At 38.9% G+C, this 27832-nt stretch overlaps 1 protein-coding gene across 5 annotated transcripts in view; it reads left to right on the top strand.

Moving 5' to 3' along the window:
- TAB3 (TGF-beta activated kinase 1 (MAP3K7) binding protein 3) overlaps positions 1 to 17769 on the top strand; it is a 46460-nt gene extending 28691 nt beyond the window's left edge. For 2 of the 5 annotated variants that reach the window (XM_027724468.2, XM_039382816.1), the window contains 5 exons: positions 1461 to 2913; positions 5935 to 6095; positions 8366 to 8459; positions 10020 to 10103; positions 13130 to 17769. In XM_027724468.2, coding sequence (XP_027580269.1) covers positions 1461 to 2913; positions 5935 to 6095; positions 8366 to 8459; positions 10020 to 10103; positions 13130 to 13278 — 1941 coding nt within the window. In that variant the 3' untranslated portion in view covers positions 13279 to 17769. Of the gene's footprint in view, positions 1 to 1226; positions 1302 to 1460; positions 2914 to 5005; positions 6096 to 8365; positions 8460 to 10019; positions 10104 to 13129 lie in introns of those variants that run through there. The other 3 variants (XM_027724486.2, XR_005564089.1, XR_003541362.2) reach the window with 3 other exon arrangements.
- Positions 17770 to 27832: the final 10063 nt, after the last annotated feature.

Genomic DNA, 27832 nt, shown 5'->3' with positions numbered 1-27832 from the left:
CCATAGAGTGAGAGCCATTCATATTTAAGTGCTGGACTCTTCTGTCTTCTGTTATCTTCAGTAGTAAATCTTCATATGACAAAGTGCTGAATTATGTGTATTCATCTGTTAGTGAAATCATGAAATTTATCTAGTATTAAGACTAATTAGCTATTGGTCCCTTAGAAAAGAAATGTAACATGACTTCAGCTGATAGGCTGTTGAAAATTGTATTGCAAGGCTATATGTGTATTATTATGTATAAAACTTTATATAGGGATAGTGTTTAAAATAGAATTGAAACCATTATTAATGTATATTCCTTAGAATGGTAATTTTAGCACACTGAGGAAGGTGGGGGTGTATGTGTCTATAAATATGTACACACTTGTTCTGGAAGAAGGTGCTCTGTCACAGAAGGTACCAATCTTGGATTACAGGTAACAAAGGTTGGGTGCTGAGGGTCAGATTGAGTTGAATTTAAAGTGAAATTTGTTTTCTTTAACTACTGTTTAAATTAAAATCTGAACCAGAGCTGATACAGGCTGTTATATGAGAAAGTGGAGAGAAAAAAAATCCACCATCTGGAATGCCTTCTAGTGATTTTATTCCTTTGGAAAAGCCATCATTTGTGTTGTTCTTCTAATAAGACGAGGTTAAGTTAAAATGAGGGGAGAGGGCAAGAAGGGAAAGGGAATTCCCTGTTAGATTTCTCATATGATTCATAATTTATTGTCTGTATAGTTTCAACTGCTAGCACTGCAGAACAAATCAAACATTTATGGGGTTATTTGGTTTCCTCACTGATGTGTGAATAAACCTTTTTTTAGCCTTAAGCTTGAAATTCTTAAAGGCAGTTGAAATTTTGTTAGAATTGTAAGGTGCTTTATGGAATTGGCAGTACTTCTTCAAGCAGTACTGACTTGGACTGCTTTTTTAAGTCATTAAATACTGTTCTATCATTAAAAGCTGGCCTAAAATGTTGGGCTTTTAAAATTTCAGGTAAAGAGAAATATTCAAGTAACAAAAGAAAAATGAAAACCATAACCACTTGGGTAAACATTAAAATGTAGTCTGCATTTTTGTTTTGCTTTTCCAGAGTTTCCAATTTTGATCTAGTTTAATTTGATTTGTGTTGTTACTAGAAGTAGCTAATTGTACCGACTTGGTCCTTGAAGAGCATGTGAAGAATTTTAACCATTGTTTTCCCCAAAAGTGGACTTGATTTTTTTTTTAATATGTCATAGTGTAGCTCGTGTTACCAGAGCATTTTTCCAGATGCAACGTGAGCTATGTACGACTTGCATACCGTGACTTAGCAGGTACTACCTTTATTTCAAAATTCCTATGTATGAAATGTTCTCCCTAGTTGTGTTCAAGCTGGGGCTTGGTTGTGGCATCAGCTGAAGGCTTGTTGAACACTGAGCAGTGGCTCTTCCTTGTGCTATGTGACAGTAATAGGTGTCTCTTCTTACTCCTAGAACAACAACAACCTCGATGCCTGTTGTCGAGCCCTTGCACAGGAGAGCAACAAATACCTGTACATGGAGTACCACAGCCCTGATGACACCAGAATGAACAGAAATAGCCTTTTGCACATTAATCTGGGTATTCATCCTCATACCAGCTATCACGCGGGGGATGGAGCTCAACTTAATGGTGGTCGTACACTGGTACACAGCTCAAGCGATGGACACATTGACCCTCAGCGCACAGCAGGTAAACAGCTCATCTGCTTAGTTCAAGAACCACATTCTGCTCCCGCTGTTGTGGCAGCTTCTCCTAGTTACAATCCATTTTTCATGAATGACCAGAATAGAAATGCAGCTACTCCTCCTCCACAGCCACCTCCACAGCCATCTTCCATACAACCAGGAATGAACACGTCTGCTATGCAAGGCCCTCCTCCCACGTATATGCACATACCTCGGTACAGTACAAATCCCATTACTGTTACAGTATCACAAAACCTCCCCTCTGGACAGAGCGTACCCAGAGCTCTACAAATTCTTCCACAGATTCCAAGCAATCTTTATGGGACTCCTGGCTCTATTTATATAAGACAAACATCTCAAAGTTCTTCAGGACGACAGACTCCTCAGAATACACAGTGGCATTCATCGCCACAGGGCCCAGTTCCACATTATACTCCCCGTCCTCTACCTGTATATCCACATCAACAGAACTACCAACCTTCTCAGTATTCTCCGAAACAGCCCCAAATCCCTCAGTCGGCTTTTCGATCGCCACCGGCATCCCAGTGTCCCTCTCCCTTTGGCTCTCCTCAACACCAAGTTCAGCCTCCTCAGCTGAGTCATCAGAGTTCACATGTTTTCATGCCTCCTAGCCCTTCAACTGTCCCACCCCATCCGTATCAGCAAGCATCCCAGACTTTTCAAAAACAAGGCAGTCACTCTGTGTCGTACCTTCCTCCTTTTGCTGGACCTAGTTTATCCAAAGGTTCCATGAATAAAATAGAAATTACAGTTGAGCCACCGCAAAGACCTGGGACTGCAATGAACAGAAGCCCTTCACCAATAAGTAATCAACCATCTCAACGAAACCAGCACCCACTGTATGCACCCACTACTCCTCCTTCAAGCTCTCCGTCAAGAGGTATGTCGGGGCAACCCAAACCTCCATTTAGTGTTAATCCAGTATATATTACCTACACTCAACCAACTGGACCTACAGGTGCACCAACACAGTCTCCTCGGGTAATGGTATCTCAGCCAAACCCAACCATTTTTAAAATCACAGTAGGTCGAGCACCGACTGAGAATCTTTTAAATTTAGTGGACCAAGAAGAGCGTTCTGCAGCACCAGAACCTATTCAGCCTATTTCTGTAATCCCAGGATCTGGAGGAGAAAAAGGAAGCCATAAATATCAGAGAAGTTCTAGTTCTGGATCGGATGACTATGCTTACACTCAAGGTAAATGTTTAACCCTGGGAATTGTGGTGTTGTAAAATGCATTTTCAGCTTGATTTTACTACTTACGAAGTGAGAATTTTGGAACCTGTACAGAGAAAAGTAGAAATTGCACCAAAAATCATGGAATGAGTTTATTCTGATTTTTTTTAAAAATTACTAAGTTTCAGTCTAATGCATAAAGAATTTCTGAGGGTCTTAAAGTTGCTATGCTTTTGGTGTTAGAGGACTTCCTTAAAACAAAACACTGCAGCTAAAAGTAAGTGGTGCCTTCATACACTGTGTGTCTGGTTTGTAAATTCTGCATTGAAGAATTGTCATAAATTTCCATGTACATTTTTAAAATTTTTTGTATTTGTTCCTTATTCAAATGTGTTATAAGACGTGAAGCACTGGCATTTAAATCCAATTTATTTGGTGAAGATTGAAGAATATTAAGTGCAAGAGGCAGGAGGTAGGATTGCAGCTAAAAAAACCTTGTCAATACCAATAATAATTTAGTTTTGAAAGGTATGAAAATAATTATTTTGAAGAACTTAATCCAAAGTTTGCTTCTCCCACTTAGAGTTTTCAAAGAGGAGGAAGAGATTGGCAGACAAATTTTAAGATGTGTGTTCTACTGTGTAGGGATAGAACATAATTTTAATGCTGTACATAAATGAAGAATTCAGTAAATCAGTAAAGAAAAAAAAGGTGAAATTTAACTGAAATTTTAGCTGAAAACTACTTCTCTTGGAGTCATCTGCTGTGTAGATTTGAAAAATTTTAAACTGAGCAAATTAATCAGTCTGCAAGTCATTTGGGATAATGACAGAATGACAACCAGCAATAATTATTTTCCAAATTTGTGTTTTGAAAAGAGAGTTTATTTCTCTGTTGTTTCTTCTATCCATTTTTAACTTTAGAGAGCTGAAATAGTGCTGGTTTGTACCTTGTAGACCCAATCAGAAATTCTTTAGACCCAGTTCTTCAGTAAGAAAGATTGCCAGTAGATCTGTAACCAAACACATTTGGTAATGTTCCTATTGCAGCTTCAGTGAACATTGTCATTTATGTGAGAAAGCTACAAGTAGCTTCACATAGCTTTGAAAAACATGTTCTGAAATGTAAAAATCGGGTTTTACCTTTGTGTCTTTGACTAGTTTTTTGTATTTGAAAAACAAACTAAATAGAACTAGTTAGTATATGCTTTTTGGGGCATTTGCATTTGTGGCAATACCTACCAGAGCCTTTGGTATTGCTGCACTGTGAACTCTTGACAGAAATAAATTGTAGAAGAATAAACATTATATTCTTTACTGCAACAAAAGGAATCCTAAAGAAGAGTATATTTAACAGCTTAATGCGTAGAACAAGTTTCTATAATTTTCTCTTTCATGCAAATCATTGTGAAAAGCGTTACCAAAAATTCCTTCTGCTCTCTGTACTTGTGCTGTTTCTCTGTAGTATGAGTCATGTTTGAGTTGTACTTTGACAGTATAATGTGAAGCTATGAAATGTAGTCATACCATGTTAAGTTGGAGGAATCACACAAAGACAAGGTTTGGTAATAATAGTAGAAAATCACACAGCCTGGTATCTGCACTGTCTCTTCTTAGTTCTGTTTGCATGACTATGCTACTTTAAAAAAGGAGAGAGCAATTTTGTTCAGTAGTACTGGTGCCTATAGTATAAAAACACCTGATGTTATTCTTGGATGGGATGTTCAGTGTTTATTCTTTGGCTGTGAATTGGTAGATCCATACAAAATCCAAAGTATAGTGCTACATTTTTGTGCAGAATACTGACATCTGATAAAAACCCCTTAAAAGCTCCTGGTTGAGGTTTTTTTGTTGTTCTGCAATAAGTTGTGTCATGTGGTTTATTTTTCTAACTTCTTTTTAGCTCACATGCAAATACTCTTGCGATATTATGTACTTTGCCTTTGTTGGATAGGGGTGAAGAAAAGAGCAAGTGCTGGCTGGAGCCTTTTATAAAATTGCATTTTGAAGGTTCAACAACATCTTTATTTTGAACAGTTTGCTGGAACACTGTTACATGAGCTGCTTGTTTGTCTGAATACCCACATCAAATGTCTTATTTTTCTCTATCCTAGCAGACTTCAATCAGGTAAAACCAGCCAGATCAGAAAGGATTAAGCATCACACTAACTTGGCCAGTTCTACATCAGGATGAAATACTGAGAAATGCTCTTCCTGAGGAAACTGAGTATTATCTTTTAGGTAGTCAGAATGCTTTCTTTGGTTCTCTGGGAGCCCAACATCAACTTGTGACAATCATAAATTTCAGTACCAAGACAAAAATGAGAGCATGACTAACAGCAGAGAGAGGTGAGAGGAATCAGCTCTATTGTAGAATTAGAGTTTGAAGCACCTAAGCTGACCCCACTTTTTATTTCCTGGATTCTCTAGGCTATTTTGTTGAAGTTCTGTAGTTTTGCCTTTGAACTCTGGGGAACTTAAAGTATTGAGTATTTCAGGATTCCTGAAAAGCTAAGACTACTTGAAGTTGCTATAGCATACTCTGTGATAGCAGTGGGAAAAAAACAATTTGAGACTGACATTTGGCTGATGTCTCAAGGCTGATGTGTCAGCTGCTGTTGAGCAGCAGGTATGAAGTGTGTGTTACCTTCTGATCTTACCTCTGGTATTTTTATTATTTTTTTTTGTCAGTAGAGTATTAAAATGACTAGGTTGCTGTTTCATCCTGAGAAGCTGTCTCCTTGTACAGGTGCCTTTGTATTTTTGAGACGAGAAAGACCAAATGCAAAAAAAGAAGCTTTGACCAAAATGGTAATATCAACTTCAAGTTACTGTCTAAAAATGTATTTTTAATTCTGGAAGAACTGTGTTCTAAATTGTAGTTCATTTGGCATGAAAGCATCTTCACACTGATACTTGGCTGCATGTTTACAATCACTTTTTTTTCCCAGAAAGGTCACTCATGAATCTTACGCATAAATTAAGAATTCAATTTTCAAGGTTTTTAAGTGTTAGTAACTATTTCATCTGTGTAAAACATTAGCCTTGCTGTTACATCAACGAGCAAGGATGGAGAGATTAGCAAAGGAACTGAAGATTGAAAAAGAAGAGCTTGAACGCCTGAAAACCGAAGTCAATGGTATGGAGCACGATCTAATGCAGAGGCGGCTTCGAAGAGTGAGCTGTACAACTGCAATTCCAACAGTAAGCAATTTGTTAGTATTTTAATTCAACATACAGATTTATTTTTTATTTTCTAATGAAGTACTGTACAAAAACTTTTGAGTATAAAATCTTGAGGTTTTGGTGATGATTTATTGTAAGTTCTTGACTTGCCATAAGGTAAATCTTGTAATTTATGAAACGTGTCCAGCTTTCTTAGTGTTCACAACAGAACTTCTGAAAGTTGTATGCATGTGCTTTTGTGGACTACAGAACTGAATATAGTTGCTTTCCTAACAACCTATAAAAGTATATCCAGGTCTACTTAATGAGCCTGAGCCATGTAGTGCTTGGTGTTCATGCAGGAGGGTTTAACTTTTTTTTAAAAGGTATTTTATTTGTTGCAGTAGTTGCATCTCGTAGATGGTATTTCTCATCTGGTATGTGCAGGATGTGCCAAGCGACTTCTCAGTGGCAGTGTTGGCTCAAATAGTTGGCACCTCCCTCTCCTGTTTTCCTTGTTGATTCTTCTTATCTGTGTGACTTCCACCTGCAAGTGACTCTAGCTCAAACAACTGTATGGCTCTGATAAGGGAGTTTATGTGGTTGAAAAACAGCTTCCCCTGTGTGCAGTTGCTAACCAAATCAGTTCAGACTTACTCACTGTGTTGACATAAGCAGTGCACACTGGTGTGGGCTGGAAGGCACAATAGGAGCTGCTGACTGCTGTATGTCTCACCTGTGTCAGGGCAGCATTTGGCAGGTATGTCCTTGGGAGAAATGCAGAGGCACTGAGTGTGGAAGGATGAGGCTGGGAAAGCCAAAGCCCAGCTGGAGTTGGATCTGGCATGGGATGTCAAAGACAAAAGAAAGGGCTTCTGTTACAGGAAGCCCAGTGAAAACATGGGCTCAGCAAGATGGGGGACCTGGTTACACAGAACATGGAAAAGGCTTGAGATACTGAATGACTTCCTTGCCTCAGTCTTTACAGTCCTTCAGGAATCCCAAGTCCCAGAGACCCTGGGAAAAGTGTGAGGCAGAGAAGGTATACCCTTAGTTAAGATAATCAGGTCAGGGAATACTTAAGCAGAGCAGACATAAATGAAGTCATAATCCTGGATGAGATGCGCCCGTGAGTGCTGAGAGAGCTGGCAGATGTCATTGCAAGGCCACTCTAGATAATCTTTGATTGATTAATGGTGTGTGGGAAAGTGCCTGAAGACTAGAGGAGAGCAAATAGTACTTCTGTTCTCAAGAAGGGTAAGACCCAGGGGACTACAGACTGGTCGGCCTCACCTTGATCTTTGGGAATGTGATTGAGCAGCTAATCCTCAGACCATTCCCAGGCACGTGAAGGACAAGAAAGTCATCAGCATGGATTCACCACGGTGAAGTCAAGCTTGACCAATTTGATAAACTTCTAGGATGAAGAGTCTGTCCTGATGACCTAGATAGACAGTGATTATTGTCTGTCTAGACTTTGATAAGGCTTTCAACATTGTCTCCTATAAGATCTTCATAGAGAAGCTGATGAAGTGTGGGCTAAGTGAGCAGTGAGGTTGATTGAAAACTGGATGAAAAGCCAGCCAAGAGTGTGGTTGTCAGTAGCACAAAGTCTGGTTGGAAGCTTCGCAGAGGGGTTGGACCAGGTGTCCTCCAGAGGTTCCTTTCGACCTCAAACATTCTGTGATTTTGTGACTCTGATGCCAGAATGCATCCTGGGATAAGATAGTTATTCCTACATATGTGTTAGTAATCAGTGCTGCTAGTATCAAGAATGCTTTATATTCCAGTAACTTAGGGGTTCTTAATGATATGTAAATATATGGACTTAACTGATTACTGTTAAGGATAATTACCATCCTTCAGCATCAAATGACTTAAATATACTGAGCTAGAAGGTTTGGCTTGTTGAAGCTCCTTGGGGTGATGCAAATAAATAAACTTTTGACCTTAGTTTTAATCAAGTAATAGTTAAGGTGGGCTGCAGTTTGTATTCTGTTTTCTAATTATCTTGATGCAAACTCAGGTAGCAAGCCATCAATTTATAGAGTTTTATAAGGTGTGTGGTTTTATAAACTTGATCTCAGCTATGTTGTCTTACTAACCAATTTTAGTATTAAGTAACTTGTTTGTTTTCCTCCTCACATGCCAATAGAAGAATGTTTTTTGAGGGCAAATTGGCTTTTTTTCAGTGCCTTATCTATACTCAGTTTCTAATAAAGCTGTTAACAAAGATGTAGCAATGTTATTTCTGTTTCAATAAGATGCTGATTTTCCCACAATGACTATTTTGGGTTGTTTCTTTCTAGCCTGAGGAAATGACCAGATTGAGAAGCCTCAACAGACAACTCCAAATAAATGTTGACTGTACACTGAAAGAAGTTGATCTCCTTCAATCTAGAGGTATTGACTTGATACTTTTAAAAAAAAGATGATTTGAATATGGTCAGGAATGTTGATCTGCTGGAGGGTAGGAAGGCTCTGCAGAGAGATCTGGACAGACTGGAGTGATGGGATGAGGTCAGTGGTGGGAGGTTCAAAAAGATCAAGTCCTGGGCTCTGCACATCAATCACAACAATCCCGTGCAATGCTCCAGGCTGGGGGCAGAGTGGCTGGAAAGCTGCCCAGAGGAAAAGGACCTGGGGGTGCTGGTTCACAGTGGCTGACCATGAGCCAGCAGTGTGCCCAGGTGGCCAAGAAGACGAATGACATCCTGGCCTTTATCAGCAGTACTGTGGCCAGCAGGACCAGGACAATGATTGTCCCTCTGTACTTGGCACTGGTGAGGCCACACCTTGAATCCTGTGTTCAGTTTTGGGCCCCTCACTGCAAGAAAGACATTGAGGTGCTGGAGCGTGTCCAGAGAAGGGCAGTGGAGCTGGTGGAGGGTCTGGAGCACAAATCATGTGAGGAGGGACTGAGGGAGCTGGGGGTGTTTAGCCTGGAGAAAAGGAGGCTTGGGAGATTCTGTTGCTCACTACAACTACCTGAAAGGAGGCTGTATCGAGTTGGGGGTTGGTCTCTTCTCCCAAGTAACAAGTGACAGGATGAGAGGGAATGGCTTCAAGTTGTGTCAGGGAAGGTTTCGTTTAAATATTAGGAAAAATGTCTTCTGGGAGAGCATTGTCAAGCACTGGAACAAGCTCTCCAGGAAGGTGGTGGAGTTGCCATCCCTGGAGGTATTTAAAAATCCCATTGATGTGGTGCTTGGGAACATGGTTTGTTGCTGGACTTGACAGTGCTGGGGTATGGTTGGACTCAGTGATCTTATAGGTCCTTTCCAGCTTAAGTGATCCTATGATTCTCATATGGTATGTGCTTAAATGTGAATACTTGGGAGTTTTTTTCGATTTGTATTAGCAGTGATAACTTACCTCTAAAAGGTGGGTTTTTTTTCAGTTGCAACTTAATAAGCTTGACTTGCTAGTATTTCCACTGGCCAAGTTAAATTACATTACCAAGAAAGTGGAGACTTTGTCAGGATCATATTAAAAAAAAATTACTCCTCTGTGAAGATCCTTTACTTAAAATTTTAACTTTTTGTTGACAGAGGCTGTGGCCAAGTAATACTGAACAGAACTGGAGGTTGCAACCAACAAATTGGCAAACAAAAATCTGTTGCAAAATCTTTTTTGCAACAGAAACTTGTCATAAATAGAATCAAATAGATTAGCATATGCACAGTCTTCCTTTTTTTATCAAGAAGTATCCTATAGAAAGATTTACATTTCACAGAACAATACAAAATGTTGAGCTGGAGCTGATTCTTCAATATGGGATTACCCCGCTAAAAATTACTAGGATTGACACAAAACTGAAAATACGTGTCAAAGCTTGTGAAAAAGCTTAAGATATAATGTCATAATAAAAAGATGTATAAAATCAGAAGCCTCTAGATGTTCATATCATGGGTATAGGAATTCAAATAACCTTCAAGTTACACTTTCTTACTTTTCTGACAGGAAACTTTGATCCGAAAGCTACGTGTAACTTCTATGATAACATAGAGCCTGGTCCCGTTGTGCCACCAAAGCCATATAAAAAGGGTAGGTTAACAAACATGCATCCAGTTACCTAATCTGCATTGAGAGAATTTTTTTGTTTTTAAAAAAATCTCTTTGGTGACAGGAAGTAATTCTACTTATTTAACTTTTCTTTCTATATAAATCAAATAAAGAACACTTTATATAAGTGCACTAATCTTGACAACAACTTGTTTTCCTCAGACAGATTGTTGCAAATTAATGTTATGTTAAAACCTTGCTTATAAATACTGTTATTCACTGTTAGAAAAAGAGTTGAAAATATACAAATTTTTACATGTTTACTTGAGCTTCCTAATGTTTTTTCTTTTTTAAGTACTTCTAGGTTAAAAGCTCTATGTCAGGTTTGTTTAGTTGTCCTCTAATATATGCTATTAGGATTTTATAGTTTAATTGGAGTTTTTTATACAAGTTTAGTTGGTCACAGCAGCTTTTTAAATTTTTGTTTATATTCTTAATTATATTTTAACTTGCCTGGTCTCACGTTATACCTATATTTTTGTGCACAGTATAAATTTCACAGTAGCCCTGAAGTTTTAGCACAGCAAGAGCTTCAGATATTTTAAGGACCAAGGAGGACACTTCCTCACATTGGTCAAAAGAGATAAGTGTCCCATTTGTATAGGTTCATTAATTTTCAGTGCTAATTATGTAGTATCAGGATTCATATCCAGCTCAGGACACTTAAGTTTTATGTAAGCATAAGAGCTACGTAATTTAGTCTCACTTCTTGTCCAGTGGAGATTCAGTCAATACATGCCAGAGTGACTCAACACATCCCAAGCAGACACACAGTCACTGTGTAGCTCAGTAACTCTGAATTCAACTCTGTTTAGTGGTGATTTCAGATCAGAACTCTACCTTTTGTCTCAGATATTTTTTGACCTACATTTTTCTTCCTGAAATCTGTTGAAAGAATGGTTTCAAATATTAGTGGAAGTTTTTAGACACCTTGTGTCTTTCTGCTGAAGTAGCCATCCTGGGATCCTATACTCTGACACAGAGAAAAAGCTTTCTTTTCTCTGAAAATGTTGTGTGATAAGGTTCATAGTACTGTGTCTCCTCTTACTGTAACTAGCACGTACTGCACTTCTTAGTGGAAAAGAAGTAACTCTTCTGAATCAGTAATTATATAGACTTCTTGACACTATGAATTTTGTAAATAAGTTCTGGTTGCTGATGAGCACTTCACAGAGGTTTCTGTAGTTGAATTTTGAATTCATGTAACAAAACTTTCCCCCTCTTTTGAAGCATTTTACCCCTCAATGTAATAAAATTATTACTGCGTGGAAATTTTGAAAGAAAGAAAAGGCCCAGAACTGCTGTTTGTGGTTCAGAGAAAAGATAATACTGGGATTAGTTACCTGCATTGGTGGTAGTGTCCAGGAAAGCTGGGAGAGCAGCAGGTGAGCCATGGTGTGAATGCAGCTGCCTGGATTCATGTTAAATTGCAGAGATCATGTGGTTGATTTAAGGAACTGTTATGCTGTGATGCTTGAAGGGATTCTCTTACCACACTAGCCTATTTGATTTATTATTTCAAAGCAAACTGATGTGCAAAACCTGCATTAAATTAATTGTATTTGACAGTTGGAAAGATAATGCCTTGTAAGGATTTTTACGACTACCTTCCCAGTTTTGCCTGTTAGCTTATTAGAGATCAGTTTTAGGGTTGGCCTACTGTATTCTGAGTCTGGCTTTTAACATGATGACATTAAAAAGATGATTTTTTTTTTCTTACATAACAAGTATTCTTTAACATTCAACTGTTACAGGTGGGCGGGCAGACGAGTGTGGGCAGACAAGGGTCTGCTCTGTGCTGCCATCTGGCCAGTCAAGTGCCCACACTGCCCCTTGCTTAGGAGGAGTTTGAGGTCAGGCAGTGTTAATGTGACTGCACAGCGTCTGGGCTGGAGAGTGCTTGCATCTAAGTGAGGAGGTCACTTTTATTTCCTTTGTCTCACTACACACCTACTACTAAAATCTACAAAATTTAAAAAAAAAATCCAAAAAGCTCTGAGGCATCAAGACAAACCTAAGTACTATTTCCACTGAGGTTGTCGTCGGCTGTCTGCTGCGTTTTTAGCAGATGGGGCAGCAACATGTGCTCTTTGTGTGCAGCTGCAAATTACTTTGTGTGCAACTGCAAATTGCAGACCTTTGTACATAAGTTCTCTTTTAATAATAATAAAGCTGCTCTACAGATGTTTGTTTAGCAGATGAGTGTCTTAACCTTACCTTCTAGGTATGCGTTAATGTTGTTTTGAATATTAACAGTTTGTGCAATATTGTGCTCTTAGTCCTGGGAGTATTTGTCACTTTTAGTAGATAACCTGAGGTCTTGAAGTGGTGGTAGGAGATGTGGAAAACCAAGTCTTTCTGTGGGTTAAGACCTCATGTATGATTTGCATACATGCTGATTTTATGAGTGAAAGCAGACTTAAATGCTCCTTCCCATACACACATTCCTGCTGCAAAGCCATTAGGAAGAAAAGTAGTTGTCTTGTTTTGAAACAGGCCTATTGTTTTATTTTTATATTGTATTTTTTTCAGCCTGGATAAATGCTAGAAAAGATGCAGAAAAAGTGTCATCTATCAGACTGTTTGAAGAATCTAAGTTAGAATTAGTTTTTCTCTTCAGGTAAAGTAGGGCTATTGGAATTTAAAATTTGGTAATGGACTGCTCTATGTAAACCTGTGAAGTCATTCTTTAACAGGTTGGTGTTGCAGTGCCCGTAGCAAACATTGTATGTGTTAAGCCAGTAAACCTGGAGCAGTATCAGTGACCCAGCAGTGCTCTTTTTGTTTTTAAGATGTTATGGTTAGGTGACTCTTTACAGAAGTGAAATACTTTAAATATTCAGATTTCACAAACTGAATTAGAAGTGCTTTAGGAAAAGACCTTTAATGTTAAGGTTTCCATGTTCATTTTAAAATAGACTGTTTAATTAGATGACCAACCAGAAGTATGATCTTGACAATAATCCTTCTCTTCTGAAATAAGATGTTTTCTTTTGGCTTTTCTTTAGAGCATCAAAATAGCTCCAAACAGACTCCACGGACTCAGCCAAGAGATGAAGACTTTGAAGGGGCTCCATGGAATTGTGGTAGCTGCACCTTTCTAAATCACCCAGCACTGAATCGCTGTGAACAGTGTGAGATGCCACGATACACCTGAAATTCAGGAAGGGGCTGCACTGGGTTGAAAACAGGCTCTCAAGCCGACAGCTGTAGGAGAAGGAAACATGGGGAACCTTTCAGTCCATCTGCCCGGCCTTTGCCAGTCAACAATCTTTATATTGCAAGGGGTGGGAGTAATGTGTTAAGATGTTTCTGCTTCTGCTACACTAAAAGATAAATAAATTAAGGGTTAAATTCTTTTCCATTGCAGTGAGCGGAGCAGAAAATGAAACCTGAAAATGTACAAGGATTAATTTTGAGAAGAATGTATGCAGGAAAGCAAATAACTACTGGTGTTTAGTCCTGTGGTTATAGTTACTGCTTAGTGGCTCTAAAAAAAAAACCAACCCAAAACTACTGTTTTTTTAAAAAAAATTATAGGACTCTTAGTAATGGTGTGAAGTGTTACACTTAACCAGAAAAACTGAAGAGCCAGAGCTGACTTATCCTGGCCCCAGCTAGCTGGAAAACAAAGGCTCCCTGTGCTTCTAGATTGTAAACTACTGAAAAAGAAGACAGGTAAATGCAACGATAAAATTTGCAATGTTTAAACAAACAAACAAACAAAAAAAACAAGGAGAAGGGTATTTGTAATTGCTGCTTTTTTTCAGGGTAACTTATGTCTACAAAAAATTGCTGTTTGAAATAGTAACCTGAGGTGACTAAATGAGAAACCGTATGAGTGTTACAGAGAGTTTAATCAGAGGTAATTTTTTACAATCCTGTTTGCTTGTACAGTGCTCACCTGGCTGTGTCAACACTGGTAATAAACCGAGAATGAATTCTACCACATTACAGATGAAAATACTGCTGCATGCTTTCATTGGGCCGTCGTGTTTCAAAGCTAAAAGTATGCTTTTATATACAACAATCTTCTAAGCCTGTGCTGTGTAACAGCACGGGGACATATGCCAAACACAGGCTACCCCAAATTCTGTTTGCAAGACTTGAGCTCAGCCATGGTTGTGTATGGGAAGAGTTTGTACCTAAGAGTTCCTTAGGCCTTTTCAGCCTCCAATTTGTGAAGAATTCATGATGTTTACAGCACAGAAGGTACTTTGTGCCCCAGATCAAAGTTAGCTGAAAAATAATTAATCAGCTCTTCAGTAAAGATTTATTTGCACATTGGTAATAAACCAGCCTGTACAAAATAGCAGATGCCAGATCCTGAAAAATTACACACTGCATTCTCTTTATTGTGGTCAGGAAATACTTGTCGTAGGTTGAAGAACACGAGACTTGCAACTGAAAATCATATTGGTACTTTTCTGCATACGATATACTGTATTATAAAGGTGATGTTCAATCTGTTTGAATGCTTCAGGTTGCTGTAATAAAACACTCGATACTTGTGAACTCGAACTTGGGTTTGGGCAGCTGAATGACTGTGACAGAACTGTGTGACTGAGTGGGATGTTCCTGTGTACTGGTCAGAGACTGGTACAGTGCATTTGAGTTTTTATGGTGTAACTTCATCACAATTCAGACGTGACCAAGCACCTCAGCTGAGTTATGGTAATTGACTTTCTGACTGTAAGGCAAAGTTTACCAGCTAAACCTTGCCAGGGCAGTTTTAAATTACTACCTTTTAAGCTGTTCTTAGTTCATGGCAGCCACATCCATATGGTCAATTACCACAGTTCACTTGATGTGTGATAACATGTTAAGCTGTGGTAGAACAATCATGTGTCTGAATCCTTATTTAAAATAAAGCAGTATTTGCCAAGGGGTGGGTGGAGGAAAACTCATCTTGACTGCATTGCTCAATCTGGTGTCTTCTCTCCCCACAGTCTATAAAAACAACAATAAGAACCAAACTATTGATCTTAGAAGAGGAACCAATATTTTATCTGGCATTTTTCAATATGTTCTTGCACTAATTAAATCTTCAGGATAATTTTAAATAAGCTAAGAGAGATCCAGCAATCAGTGTGCACCACTGATGAGCAAAACAAAGTCAAAGGCATCAGAGATAGCTTTCTTTCCTTCCTAATGATTTATAATTCTGTGAGGGGAGCTCATCACATGTGGAAAGCAGTAAAAAAATTACTGTCAAATGAAATCAGAAGGCAGATACCAATTTTGTGCATGTCAGTGGGCAGTCTGACAAAACTGAGATAACTAGAAAACACATGAGCCAGAAGCATTGCTATTATCAGCTGTATAATGAATTACCCAAAACAATACCAGTAACTTCATGACTTTTCTATCCTGATGCCTTTGCCTTTGTATTATTTCAATTTTATGTTCATTTGTACTTCTGTTGAAGTTCTAGAACCATTTGTTTTTGCTGGAATTACAAAAAGATAGCAACTGAAGTGACAGTCAGCAAATGAGAGTAGGTGCCTCAAGCAAAAATATGGTTGTACCATTTTCAGACAGAAGAGATGCTACTTTGAAGGGGGGGGCTGTGAAAATATACCTCCAGTCCACTAATTCCCTAAGCTGCAATAACCATATATGGAGACTTGCAAATCTTAGTCCAGCTTCACCAGAGGAAGAGAAGGAAGGGCTGCCACGACAGCAAGATATTTTTTGGAAGAGTGAGCAAGCACTGCGAAATTGAAAAAGAATTCCTTTGTACCAATAATTTTACCCCAGTTTTTCAATTACTCTCATTTGTTGCTTGTACAAAAAAAGAAGAAAAAAACCAACACCCACACCTCTCAGTTGTATTCTTTTACTTGTAAATGCCCATGCTCAAACATGAATAGTAGACTTTACATGGTGCTTCAATATTGCTGGTTTGTTAGAATGTAAATTGTATTTTGAATATGGGAAGATCCATTTTCCTTCTGAAAGCAGGTGATGCCATTCACATCCCAACTGAATTGTAGATTATACCAAAAAGATTGGTTTATGTAATATTTATTGAATGCACATAAAACCCTAATGTCAGCTGGCATACAAAATGCACTGTATTGTATACAACCTGTGTGTGTGTGAGAATGGTGGGATGCTGATGCTGTTGTGTTGAGTTAATGCACTACTTGTGTTTTCTTTTTTCCTTAATGACTGAGCTTTCCCTCAACCATGCTACTAGATTGGTAGAGTTTGTAACTGACTTGGACATTCAGTTATTCAAAATGATCTCACTGTTCATTGAAATTTTATAAAGCTTATTTTATATTTACTGTGCTATTAAGATGAATTCCCTTTAATTATAGGATACTACTGTAGTTCTTTAAAAGTTGATTTAGAGTGGGGCTTGTGGAAAACTATTCAGAACATAGTAAACCAAAAGAAATCCTGAACTTTGGATCTGCTTTTCATTTGATGTAATTATTAGTCTTGTTTGGGTGAAGAGGAAAGGGGTGGGAAGTCAAGCAAAAGGAAGTACTTTGTAAAATGTAGTCTTAGATCAGATTGAATTGTGTATCTGTGTGTCTGTGGTATGTGTGTGTTTCCCTTGAAAAATGGGAGGTGTGGTGAAAAGGTGTAATAATTCTTAAAAGAGCTGGTCTCAGTACTTTCTGATTATGATATGCTACTGAATCACATTTTTTAAAAAAAAATCCAACTTTTCTTTCAGTTACTTTTTCTGTCCCAGCTATACATCTCTCACTTCAATTCCTAAATACTTTTATTATTGATTGTAAAATCCCTTGAAACGGAAATAGAAATACTTGAGTTGAAATGGGGACAAAATAAAACCAATAAAGAATGTTTTAAAAAGAATGTGAGAATATTAATATGTTAAAAACAAGCTTGTCCTCAGGATGATAGTTTTTGTTTTAGAATTCAGTGATGTACCTTAGAATGTGAAAATGACTATCCTGATGTGGACAGTTGGACACAAACCATTCAAGAGCTCGTTTGGTACCACAGAATTTACGTGCTCTATACTCCATGACTCCAAATCCCACAAGGAAAGAAGGCACAGATATCACATGTTGTAGTCAGTACTGTCTCTATGTGCTGCTGCATTTGTTTTCGTTTCAAAATGTCAATATTATGTGAACCCAGACATAACTGAATTTTGCCACATTTCTTCAGTTGGGCCTTTCATTGCTGTTCATGTCCATAAATGCAAATATTTTTCTCGGATTTGAATAATCAGAAATCAGTGGCATTAATGCAATATTATAATCCTGGATTTCCAGTACCTTTGAAACCAATTTTAAAAAACTGTGTTCTTGAAACTTATTTATTTATGGTGGCACCAGTGTATCTAATCCATACTTCCTGCTGTGTGAAACCCTGTTAAATTTTTTCATTAAAGAAAGGAGACACGATCTTGTTTAATCCTGTATATATGGTGTCTACATTCTAGATTTGTGTATGCTGTGAATGAACTTATTACTAAGAGATGCAATTGTATAAAAGCATTCAGAGGCTATGCATGCATGGTACCTCCAGAAAGTGCATACTCCAAGTTGCAGATTCCTGCAAAAATAAATTAATAAAACTAAGCAAACATCACATCCTGCATTTGTTCTTGTATGTAGTTGGAAACATTTAAAAAATACAGCCATTTTTGGCATTCATAGCCTGATTTGTTTCTTGTCTCCCACTTGAACATTTGTTTCAGGGCTTTTTTGGGATTTTTGTTTAGGTGCTCATTAGGCATTTGCTGAATAATGAACTGGGGTCCAAATCCTGTTCCCATGGATGTGGATAAGCAGGAGCCCCTTTTAGATGATGGATATTCTGTGTGGCTTCTGGTATGGAAACAGTTGGGATGTCCAGAGTGTGAAGCTGAGTTTACCACTTCTCTCTTATATTTGAATGTAAAGTTGTTATTAAAGAAGTCACCTTACCTGCTTTGGGTTGTAGCCTGGCTGACAGACTTTCCTGCTTATTAGCAGTGATATTGAGTATCTGGATTACAGAAGTTCATCTCCTGCTCTAACCTCCGCAGAAGGGCGCTGCTCTGGGAGAGGGTGGAGAACTGGAAATGCACAAATAGACACTTCATTGGTCTGTCTTCTCAGTTACCTCGATTGTATCAGCTCAGCATGATCTAAACCTTGGAAGCTCCACAGCTGTGCTGCAGCCCTGTTTTGCTCACACACAGTTTGTCATTCACCACGTTCTCGTCTAACAAACCTGCTGCAGCCTTGGGTTTGGGCTTTGGTCAGTAAACATAGGTAAGAATTTAGTTCTGTATACCTTCTGCTGAATTGGATTTATCACAATTTCAGGACAGGTTTATATTTTAATCAAGCATTTGATTCTTTTGCTTTAGAAATCATTGCAGTTGAAAGTCAATTTTTTTAAAAAACTGTGAAGAAGTTAAGGTACTTGTAAAGTGTATTGTGCTGATGGAGACCACACAAAGCTAAAAGACGCTAGTCTAACAGCTGAGTGCTCACTGTTTTTTCCCTGAAGTCACGAGGAGGAGGAGAGTCTGCCTGAATTGCATAAAACTAGTTGATTTATTCCTCAGAATTGCTTGGTTTTGACAGTAGTGGACCATGTCTTAAACCTGTGGCTCATTGAGTGATGATTTGCCCTGTGATCTGGTAAGTATTCCTGGAATTAAGTGCTGTTGCTTCTAATCAGTCAGGATGGTCCATGGTGTGGTGGGTAAGTGCTTTAAATTCTTTAATTGCACCTTCTCTGATTGTAAGTGCACTTTTTGGAAGGAGGTGATTTAGATACCTGATTGAACAGGTGGACTCAAAGTGTTACATTCTGAATAGGTTACCTGATGTTTTGTGGGAAACTTGTGAAGTTGTTAGAGAAGGGGCTCTGTTAATTTTTAGCTGGAGGGTCTGTGATTGTAGCGTGTTGTTTTGCAGGAGCACCTCTTTGTTTTACAAAATGTTCTGTCTCTAGAAAACAGTATGTATTGATTAAAAAGAATAAACTATAAAGTGAAAATACATTCATAAAAACTCCACTCTGCAGATACTTTCTTTCTGGATAGGCAAGGCTTAAAACTTGGCATCTGTTTGCTGCTTTTACGAGTTCCATTTCGAAGATATTGACAAATTAATTTTCCTTTATTCCCAAACCATTGGGACTGTGTTGAAGTTAAAAGCTCTCTTGCCAGGTTTGCTTAAAAAAAAAGTAGATAGGCTTCTGTTACTGCTTTAGAAACAAAGGAACAAAGCCTGTGAATGAAAGACCTGCAACACAGGTGCTGCTTTGCTTTTGACTTAAAGGCTTCTTATTTTTTTGGAAGTGTTTTAGGAAAAGAAGTTTAGGCATGTGGCAATTTTTTTAGGAAAAATATGGACTACTTCAGGAAAAAAAAATAGCTAGTTGAGGGAGGTTTCCACAGGTTTGAAAATGATAATTGTGGCTGCAGACTGGTACGGCCCACTGGTGCACTGGCCCACTGGCCATTGCTTCACAGGGCCTGCTTGCAGGTGAGGCATCTGAGGGGTAGGTGTTACCACAGCAGGAAAGATCCTTGGCCTTTTGGGAAAGAATAAACACCAACCAAAAAGCAGGACCAAACACTGCTCACCCTTGTGGACAAGGTGGTTCAGGAGATGCCTGAACGTTGTGGGTTTGAATTGGAGAAAGTTGGGGCTTCCCTGCCCTGCATCAAAGATGTAAGTCACAGCTTGATAAATATTCATCCCAAGCTCTCAAGGACTCTGCTGGATTGTTCTCGAGTGTCCTGAGCCAGTCTTGCATATTCCCGACATGGGGGTTTATATTTCATTTCACCTGAAATTACTCTTCCCTACTTTTGAGCCTATTCAATTAATTCTAATGACTTGGCAAAGCAGGAATTGCTTTTGGCAATATAAGTGAGTCTCTTTGCAAATTACCCTGTGTGCTGGAGAGTGCCCAGTGTCCGCCCACAATCCAGATCCATGTGTAGCCCTCTGACCCCCCAAGGAGGCGGAGAATGACAGTCAAATACACTTTCCAGGCATATACGTGAGTTTAGAGTAAGCAGGGTCTGAGAGAACTTTGCAGGCAATGACTTGTGGTTTTATGGAAGCTTGTGAATCCTTTCCTCTAATGAAGTTTGTGTACATGATTTGCTTTCTTTATGATGAACAGCTGTGGTGGCCAAAAGCCTTGGTCATCTTTCATCACTGCAGATACTGAAGCCTGATGGCTTGGTTGCTGTTCCAGGTAACTGATTTTAAATTCCCCTGCTCCATTTGTCTCAAGACTGATTGTTCATAAGCCAAATAGATGTTCCTTTATCCTTTTTCCTTTTTCCTTTTTTTTTTTTTGGCTAATAATGCTGACTAATGTATGACCACAAAGCTGCCCCTGATCATCCTTCAGCCTCTGAAAACTTCGAAGCTGCAGTCAGTGGGTAACGAGCTGTGTGTACGTTCACATTCTTCTTCACAACACTGGTACCTCAGGTCGGTGTTGTATCACAGACAAAGAACCACATAAATGCTTTATTAATCTGTAAAGCAGATCTTAACACGTGTAATTTTGAAACTTACTGCAGGCTTTACCATTGCTTTTTAATGTAACTGAGAAGCAGACTGGCTGCCTTGACCCTGGTGCCCTTTTAGGAAACTCAAGCCAATGCTGATGGGAAGAATTGTTATCTCTGGTAAAACAGCAACTGCCAGCAAAATTTGCATACCTTGTGTTGTATGGTGAAGCGAGATATTTGAAATAGGCTTATTTTTAAAATGTGTATGTTGGACTTAGCTTCTTATTCACGTGACAAGTGATTTGTATAACACGGGTAGAACCCTTCCCAAATCTTTGTTCATGAAGCCTAGCCATGATGAAGTGATTTGTATGCACAGCACCCATTTGGAAGTCCATGTATTACGGTGTTAAAACTAAGGGCCATCATTCAAGAGAGTGATAACAAGATCCTTTTTATTTTCAACTTCAGCACTATTAAACGTGCCAAACATGCCCTTTAAATATTCTGTCATGTTTTCCCAGTTGCTTGTTTTCCACTTCTAGTCCAAGATGAAATATATCCTAACCCAAGGAGGTTCCCCAGGTATTTGATTGTTCCTTAGCTGAGGTTATCTGATGGATAGCAAAATTTTTCTGAATGAACAACAGTTCTTGGTGTGGATGTTCACTGAGTGAGCATTGCCCTCTCTCCGGCAGCACTTCTGTAAACAAAGGAGACTCTTAGAAGTGAAATAGGTTAACTACAAATGTTTAAAGTCAACTCTGAGTGTTAAACAACTGTATGCATGCAGGATGTGTCATGAAAATAACCGTTATTGAAACACTATTCTGAGAAGTTATTCTGTCTGGAATGGTGGCTGATGCAATTTGTAGGTGCTACTGTTCATGTAGAACTTCAAGTTCTCTCTGAATTTAATATTAGGGAAGAAATGTGTTAAGTGTATCAATGTATTTTTTTTATTTGCTCTTTCCTAGTGTGTTAGTTAATCCCTAAATATGGGGGGAAACCCTTCACTGAAACTGAGGTGCAAAGCCTGAGAATTTCTGATTTGTCATGGTGTCTATTTTTTCTGATAAATTCTTAGTAGGAATTCAACTCTGTGTCATGACAGGCTGACAATCCCAGCTCTGCGTTTTTGATATGTAGAACTGAGAAGCAATAGTCACTGTGCCTTCTTATCTTTCTGATCTGCCTGGATCATTGGTAATGCTGAGACTCCAGTCACTCAGGTCATTGATCTCTGAGCACTGCCATGTCCTGGTGCCCTCCAAATATACTCTCTCTCACACGGCATGAAATGGAATTGGCTTATTGACAAGGTATCCACACTGCAGGGGTTAAGATTATTGGGATCCAGGCTGTACTTCTAGATCAGGATGGCTGGATCCCCTACCTCTGCCACGCAAGTGCACACAAGCGCAGGGACCAGCAGCTGGGGAGGGTGAGGAGCTGTCCCAGAGACACCCTGTGTCAGCCCAGCTGCCAGGGGATCCACATGGGACACGTATCTGTGTGCTCCCACTGACAGACCTCCATCCTGGCCCACTGGAGGGGACTGGGACAAGACCCCTGGTACTATCTGTGTTTGTGAAGTGTGTTCCCTGCATGGATCTGTGCCCAGCCACATGTATCCATACCTGTGTATCCCACCTGCCTGTGTCCACGTGCCTGTGGGGAACATGGGATCAGACCTTTTCCTGATCTGCCCTAGGGGCACAGAGCATCTGTAGCCCTGTCTCCATCAGACTGCAGGGTTTGGCAACTCCACACCACTGGTGTGTGTAGCCACAGAAAGGCACTTGGGAAGGTGCAGTTGTTCAGGAGAATGGAGCACGTAAACCCAGGAAGGGCCAGAATGATACCAGTGACAACAGGGTACTGGCAAGGTATCCACCACAGAGGGAAATAGAGATGTTTTCATGAGCTTTAAAAATCACCAAGTGTGTGGAATTCCCACATGGTGAAACTTGGCTTTAAAAAGGAAAGCATGTTTATTACAGCAATAAATGCAGAGTGTGTAAATGTCTCCCAGTGGTTTTCAAAGCTGTTCCTTAAAACTGAAAGTGAAAGATAACCACTTTGCTATTTTTCCAGCTCACAAATTCTACTGACATCAGATTTGTTCTACAAGAGAAACTACTTTGAAAGAAATTCTCTGCCCTGACAAATGAGGGACCTGTTCCATATCCAGAGGAATAACTTACTGTCTCCCAGAGATAAATTTGTTTTGTCAGGGTTTGTTTTGTTTTTTGGGTTTTTTTTAACTTCTGCAGGCATCCAGGTTGTTTTCAGGTCATGCACTTCAGCTGTCATGTTTTTCCACCTGCCTTTGGCAGTTGCAGGCAAAGGCCTCGCTGGGCTCCTGCAGGTCACTGATGCTGCAGACTCAGTGTGTGACAGACACACGGACACGTGTGATCTGGATGTGTTTGATACACCTGGCATGCCACTTTCCTAGGGAAAGACATCCCCACTTGTGCTGTTCCACTAGGATTCAGAAATCCCAGCACCACCTCGGACACAGGGTCCTCTCATGATCTTGGTCACTTCTCGGAACCTCTGTCCTTCAGTCTCTGACTTTGGGGCAACCAGTCTGAACTACCCATTTTGAAACTGCACTGACTCAAGTGCAGCATGTTCTCACTAAAGACATCTGAATGTCAGGTAGTGCCTGTGTAGTGCTGTGTAGCTGCCTGCTGCCTGTTTTCCATGCCTGGTCAGAAGGGAGTACTTGGGAGCTCAGTTCTATAGCTGTGCACGCAGGTCCTGCTGAGGCAAAACGGGATCCTCTATGTGTGTCTGCTTAAGTAAGAGTGTTTTGGCAGATTAAGACTTTAGTGACAGAATTTGTGAGAAAGTACAGCCACTTGCTTTTTTTATTTACAATATTCAGTATTCAGGTGTGAGAAGAGTGAGATGATAGTGAGGAAAACAAGAGAAAGAAATGTTCTTACCTTTGTGTAGTTATTTACATGAAATACTGTATTAAAGGCATTGCAACCAGCATTTTGCTGGTAGTGGTTATCCATGGTTCAAGCCACTCCTCTCAAAAAGAAGAGAGTAAGGAAATTTGAAATACAAGCATCTTCCTCTCGACAACATTAGAGAGGTGCAATACTGATCATACACAACAGTTATATGAAAGCACAGTTACAAAAAGATTTTTTTACCCATTTATTTGGAAGGCCTAACCAAGGTTTATCAGTTTGAACCTCACTGTTTTTAGCTTTCTATTTTGTTCCAATTATACTAATTTATTTTTTTCTCATATTGACAAACTCCAAAATTACTGAATGTTATAATATCTTTCTCAGTTATATTGAAAAATCAACATCTTATGAATTATACAAAAATGTAGCCAAAGCTGGCCTTTTTCCTATTACCACTCCAAGTTTTGTGACTAGGGAATCATAGAATCACAGGATGATTCTGTGGGTTGGAAGGGACCTTAAAAATCATCTAGTTCCAACCACCCTGCTGTGTGCAGGGACCTTTTTCTCTAGGACCAGGTTGCTCAAAGCCTCATTGAGCCTGGCCTTGGACACTTCCAGGGATGGGGAATCCACAACTTCTCTGTCAACCTGTTCCAGTGTCTCACCTCCCGCACAGGAAAGAATTTCTTCCCAAGAGGAAGCATTGAAGCCAACATCCTCTGCCAGCAGCAAAGTGTCACTGCTCACCCCATACTTGTACATCCTCTCTTAACGTACTTTACAGAAATATTTAGGAGAATTCAATATCTGTGGCATCCAGCATTCAGTGTTTGATGTGGGTTCTTGAAACATCTGAACTGTAGTACTTACAGACATTACAACCTAGAGTAAAAACGTATTAGCCTGGAACATGCAGTTTTATCTATTTATAGAAGTCAATTTTATTTCACAGGAAAATATGGAATAAAACAGCTCTAATATTAGTGCAATTTCTGATTTTCAGCACTAAAACACCTTTGCAATAATGGGAACTTAGTGAAGAGTATTAATAGAAAAAGTCTCTTTGGTTCATGTGCTCAGTTCTCTTTTCAATAAGAAAAAAGCATTTTTTTGTCCACGTGTTCCACAGATCTCAGTGCATCCTTTTCAATCTGTTTGGTACTTGTTTTGGCAGCTCAGACTATGTACATTAAGAAAGGCAGCAGAATTTGGTGCCAAAACACAAAGGTTACTTTGTCTTGTAAACATAATGAGAAGGCATTTAGAACAAGGCTGAATATCCTCAAAGGTAATAGCAAATACCTAGCAGTCCATTTATTCTCCCTTTCCTTCTGACAGCAATAATTACTGTTTAAAGATCCCTGCCTGAAGACCTACAGTCTTCAGAAAAGATAAACAGAAATAATCACATCCTTCAAAATTGAGAAGAAATGAAACTGTAGAAATTAAATTTTTCCCATTCTGTCTGGCAAAGCCCATCAATTTACATAAGAAACAGCAAAGAGTTCTCTGATTAAAAGAGCAAAAGAAGCTTTTTTTTTTTTCACAAAGAGGAAAAAAAAACTTCACAGCAGATTCTATGTAAATTATAGACATTACACACTGGAAGAATATAAAAGATGCTGCAGTTGAGTTTCAGGCTCAGTGTAACTCTCTATTACTGCAGTTTACAGAATTATTGAAGCAGACACTCAGCACAAAGCCCTTGTCAAAAAATCCCTAACTGTAAGAAAAGTTTGAAATTATTTTTCTTCAAAGAAAGCCTGAACACTACTTCTATTAACTGGGGCACCAAAACCTGAAAGAAAAACAACTGAATAAATTATAAATACCATGCTATTTTTAACATCCCGATCATCTTTTACCTGCTAAAAAGGAGAAACAGTGAGGAATAAACCACTGGTGGCAGGGGGTTTGGGGTTTACTTTTTTTTTCCTTTATCTTCACAACTCCCCAAAACAACACAGAATTAATTTAGCCAATTTAGTCTTGCTTTATGCACAGGATCCAGGTGGAGCTATTTACTGGTACCTCACTGGATGAAGCCAAGCAGTGTCAGGGGTTTGCACAGCCCTTCCTGGCACGTTCCCTTTTATCTCATTCACAGTCAGCATTTCTAGTAAATTTATTATGAAATGTCAAGGTTTTAATTTAAAATTCCCTGAACAATTCCCTTTTTTACCCCAACAAAAGCATTTAATTTCTGTTGAGGAAAAAGGGTTACCTGGAGCAGTTTATTATGATGCTGGTAGTCTATTAAAGGAAAAACTGAAATGAAACTGTAAAGCATAACTACATAGAAGGATTAACTTGGGGGTTTCCTGGTTCTTTATGTCCTACTGTATGTTTAGTATTCAAAGAAGATATCTTCTTCATGAAGCAACAGAAGAAAAAAAAGAGCTAACTATAAGAGAAAGTGTAGTCATCAAACAGAGGGGGAAATGAAAAACTGGCACTGAAATGAGATATTGAAAGAGAAAAAGGATAGAGAAATTTTTTTTTCTGACTGTAAAAGCATGCATTTAAATTTAAACTGTAATTAAATAGAAGGCTGGCTGGCAATCTCATATAGATAAGTTGTAAAATGAGCATTGCACAGTGGGAATTTTGGCTACTGCTGCTACAACAGGGCTGCACGTTGTCCTTTGGCTGGAGGGTCTGTGTGGGAAACTCAGGAGTGAACAGCCCAAGCCCTGAAAACACACATACAAATGCAGAGGTTGTCAGGTGTCCTCACGGGAGGGGGGAACTTTTAGGCATTGATCTGGTATTTGTTTTCTTTTACAGAATCTTGGTTAGTCCAGAATTTATTTATACAGGGGTCCAACCTGTAAATGCCACAGGTTTAACAGAGAATCATAATAATGAGGGCCACAAATCAGCTAATGGTGCAATGCTGGGTAATGATTAACTGAAAAGCCAAACTTAATAAATTATTTGTTAGGCTAGAAAAATAAACTCCTTCTTTCCAAACATAAAGGATGATGTATGAACCCTCACAGACAGCAACAGAGACTTCAGGTTTGTTGTCTGACAGCTGGGACTGTTCTTCCTTGCATACTATGTGGAACTAATGGTTTTCCAAAAATAAAGGGTCACTGTAACCTTGAGTAACAAATACCTTGAGGCTGGTAAAAGCCCTTAACTTTCCAGGGCTCTTCTATCCAATTCAATAATGACGTTCTAGTGACTTTCAAAGGATAAATATAACATAAAAATCAATACTGAGATACAGAAATTTTTGGTACCTTTCCCATTATTGATTCAGCTCCTGTTAGAATTAAAGACAATGAAACATTTATTACTTTTTCTAACTCCTTTTTTTTTTTTCCACTGAAAAATTCTTAATCCAGTGTTGCTGTCCTGTCCCTACATTTAGTGGTTTCACTTTGGTTCAGGCACCCTGTATTTCAAGGTCTGTGATGTGAGATACAAACCAAGATTTCCCTTATTTCAATCTGTTCTGTTCATTTTACTGTTTCCTGAAAGGACAGTCCTTTAGGAGACTGCTGTACTGGATCTGCATATTCATTGTTCTCCTTCATCAAGGAACCCAGACCTCCTCTCCCTCCTGGGGAGAAGAGAAGGACTAAGGCTGCAAATTGGTCAAAGCTGGTTTTTTACTCTGGAAACACAGAACACATCTACTTCTTTCTCACTAAAATACAGTTAAAAACCTCTGAACGAAGACATTTCCCTGGATCAGAGCTATTACATCCAGCACTTTGATCTGGGTGCCATTTTTTTCATTTGCCTGTCCTGAAAGACAAAGAAAAAAATCCACCATCAGGGGAAACTAAAATCCTTTCCTGTCCTTCAACTAAAAGATGGGAAAAGCACAAGAGGAAATGCAACAAAAGTAATGACTAGACATTTTTTGTTTTACAAATATTTATTTATCTTAAATCATGGTTCAGCTATAAATAAAATAGAGATAAACTCTTTCTTCGTTGTTTCGTTACAAGTCTCAAGCTACCAAATGGCAGCAATAGTTTTGTTTAGTTACAAAATCAAGGTGCCAGGGATTCACAACTCAGAAAGGCATATTATGATATCTGCTCTAGTTTTGACACTTCACCCTTTAAATACTTACACAAAAGTCAGCTTACATAGACAAGAAACAACTTAAAGGACAGGCTGTATTTTGCACTCCACACATACATTTTTGGATTTATATGAAAGTTCCAAAAGTTCATGTCAAAGTTCTGTAGCAATTACAAATGAGAGGTACCACATTTACTGATATCCCAGCACACTGACCTATACTCTCCCTTCAATTTCAAATAGAGATTCAGTAGCAGATACCAGCA

Source organism: Pipra filicauda, unplaced genomic scaffold (assembly GCF_003945595.2).
Source record: "Pipra filicauda isolate LSUMZ 115617 unplaced genomic scaffold, ASM394559v2 scaffold284_size963001_pilon, whole genome shotgun sequence".
NCBI classification, from domain to species: Eukaryota; Metazoa; Chordata; class Aves; order Passeriformes; family Pipridae; genus Pipra; species Pipra filicauda.
Note: the sequence above shows the minus strand (reverse complement) of the source record. Positions and strands in the feature narration are given on the sequence as shown.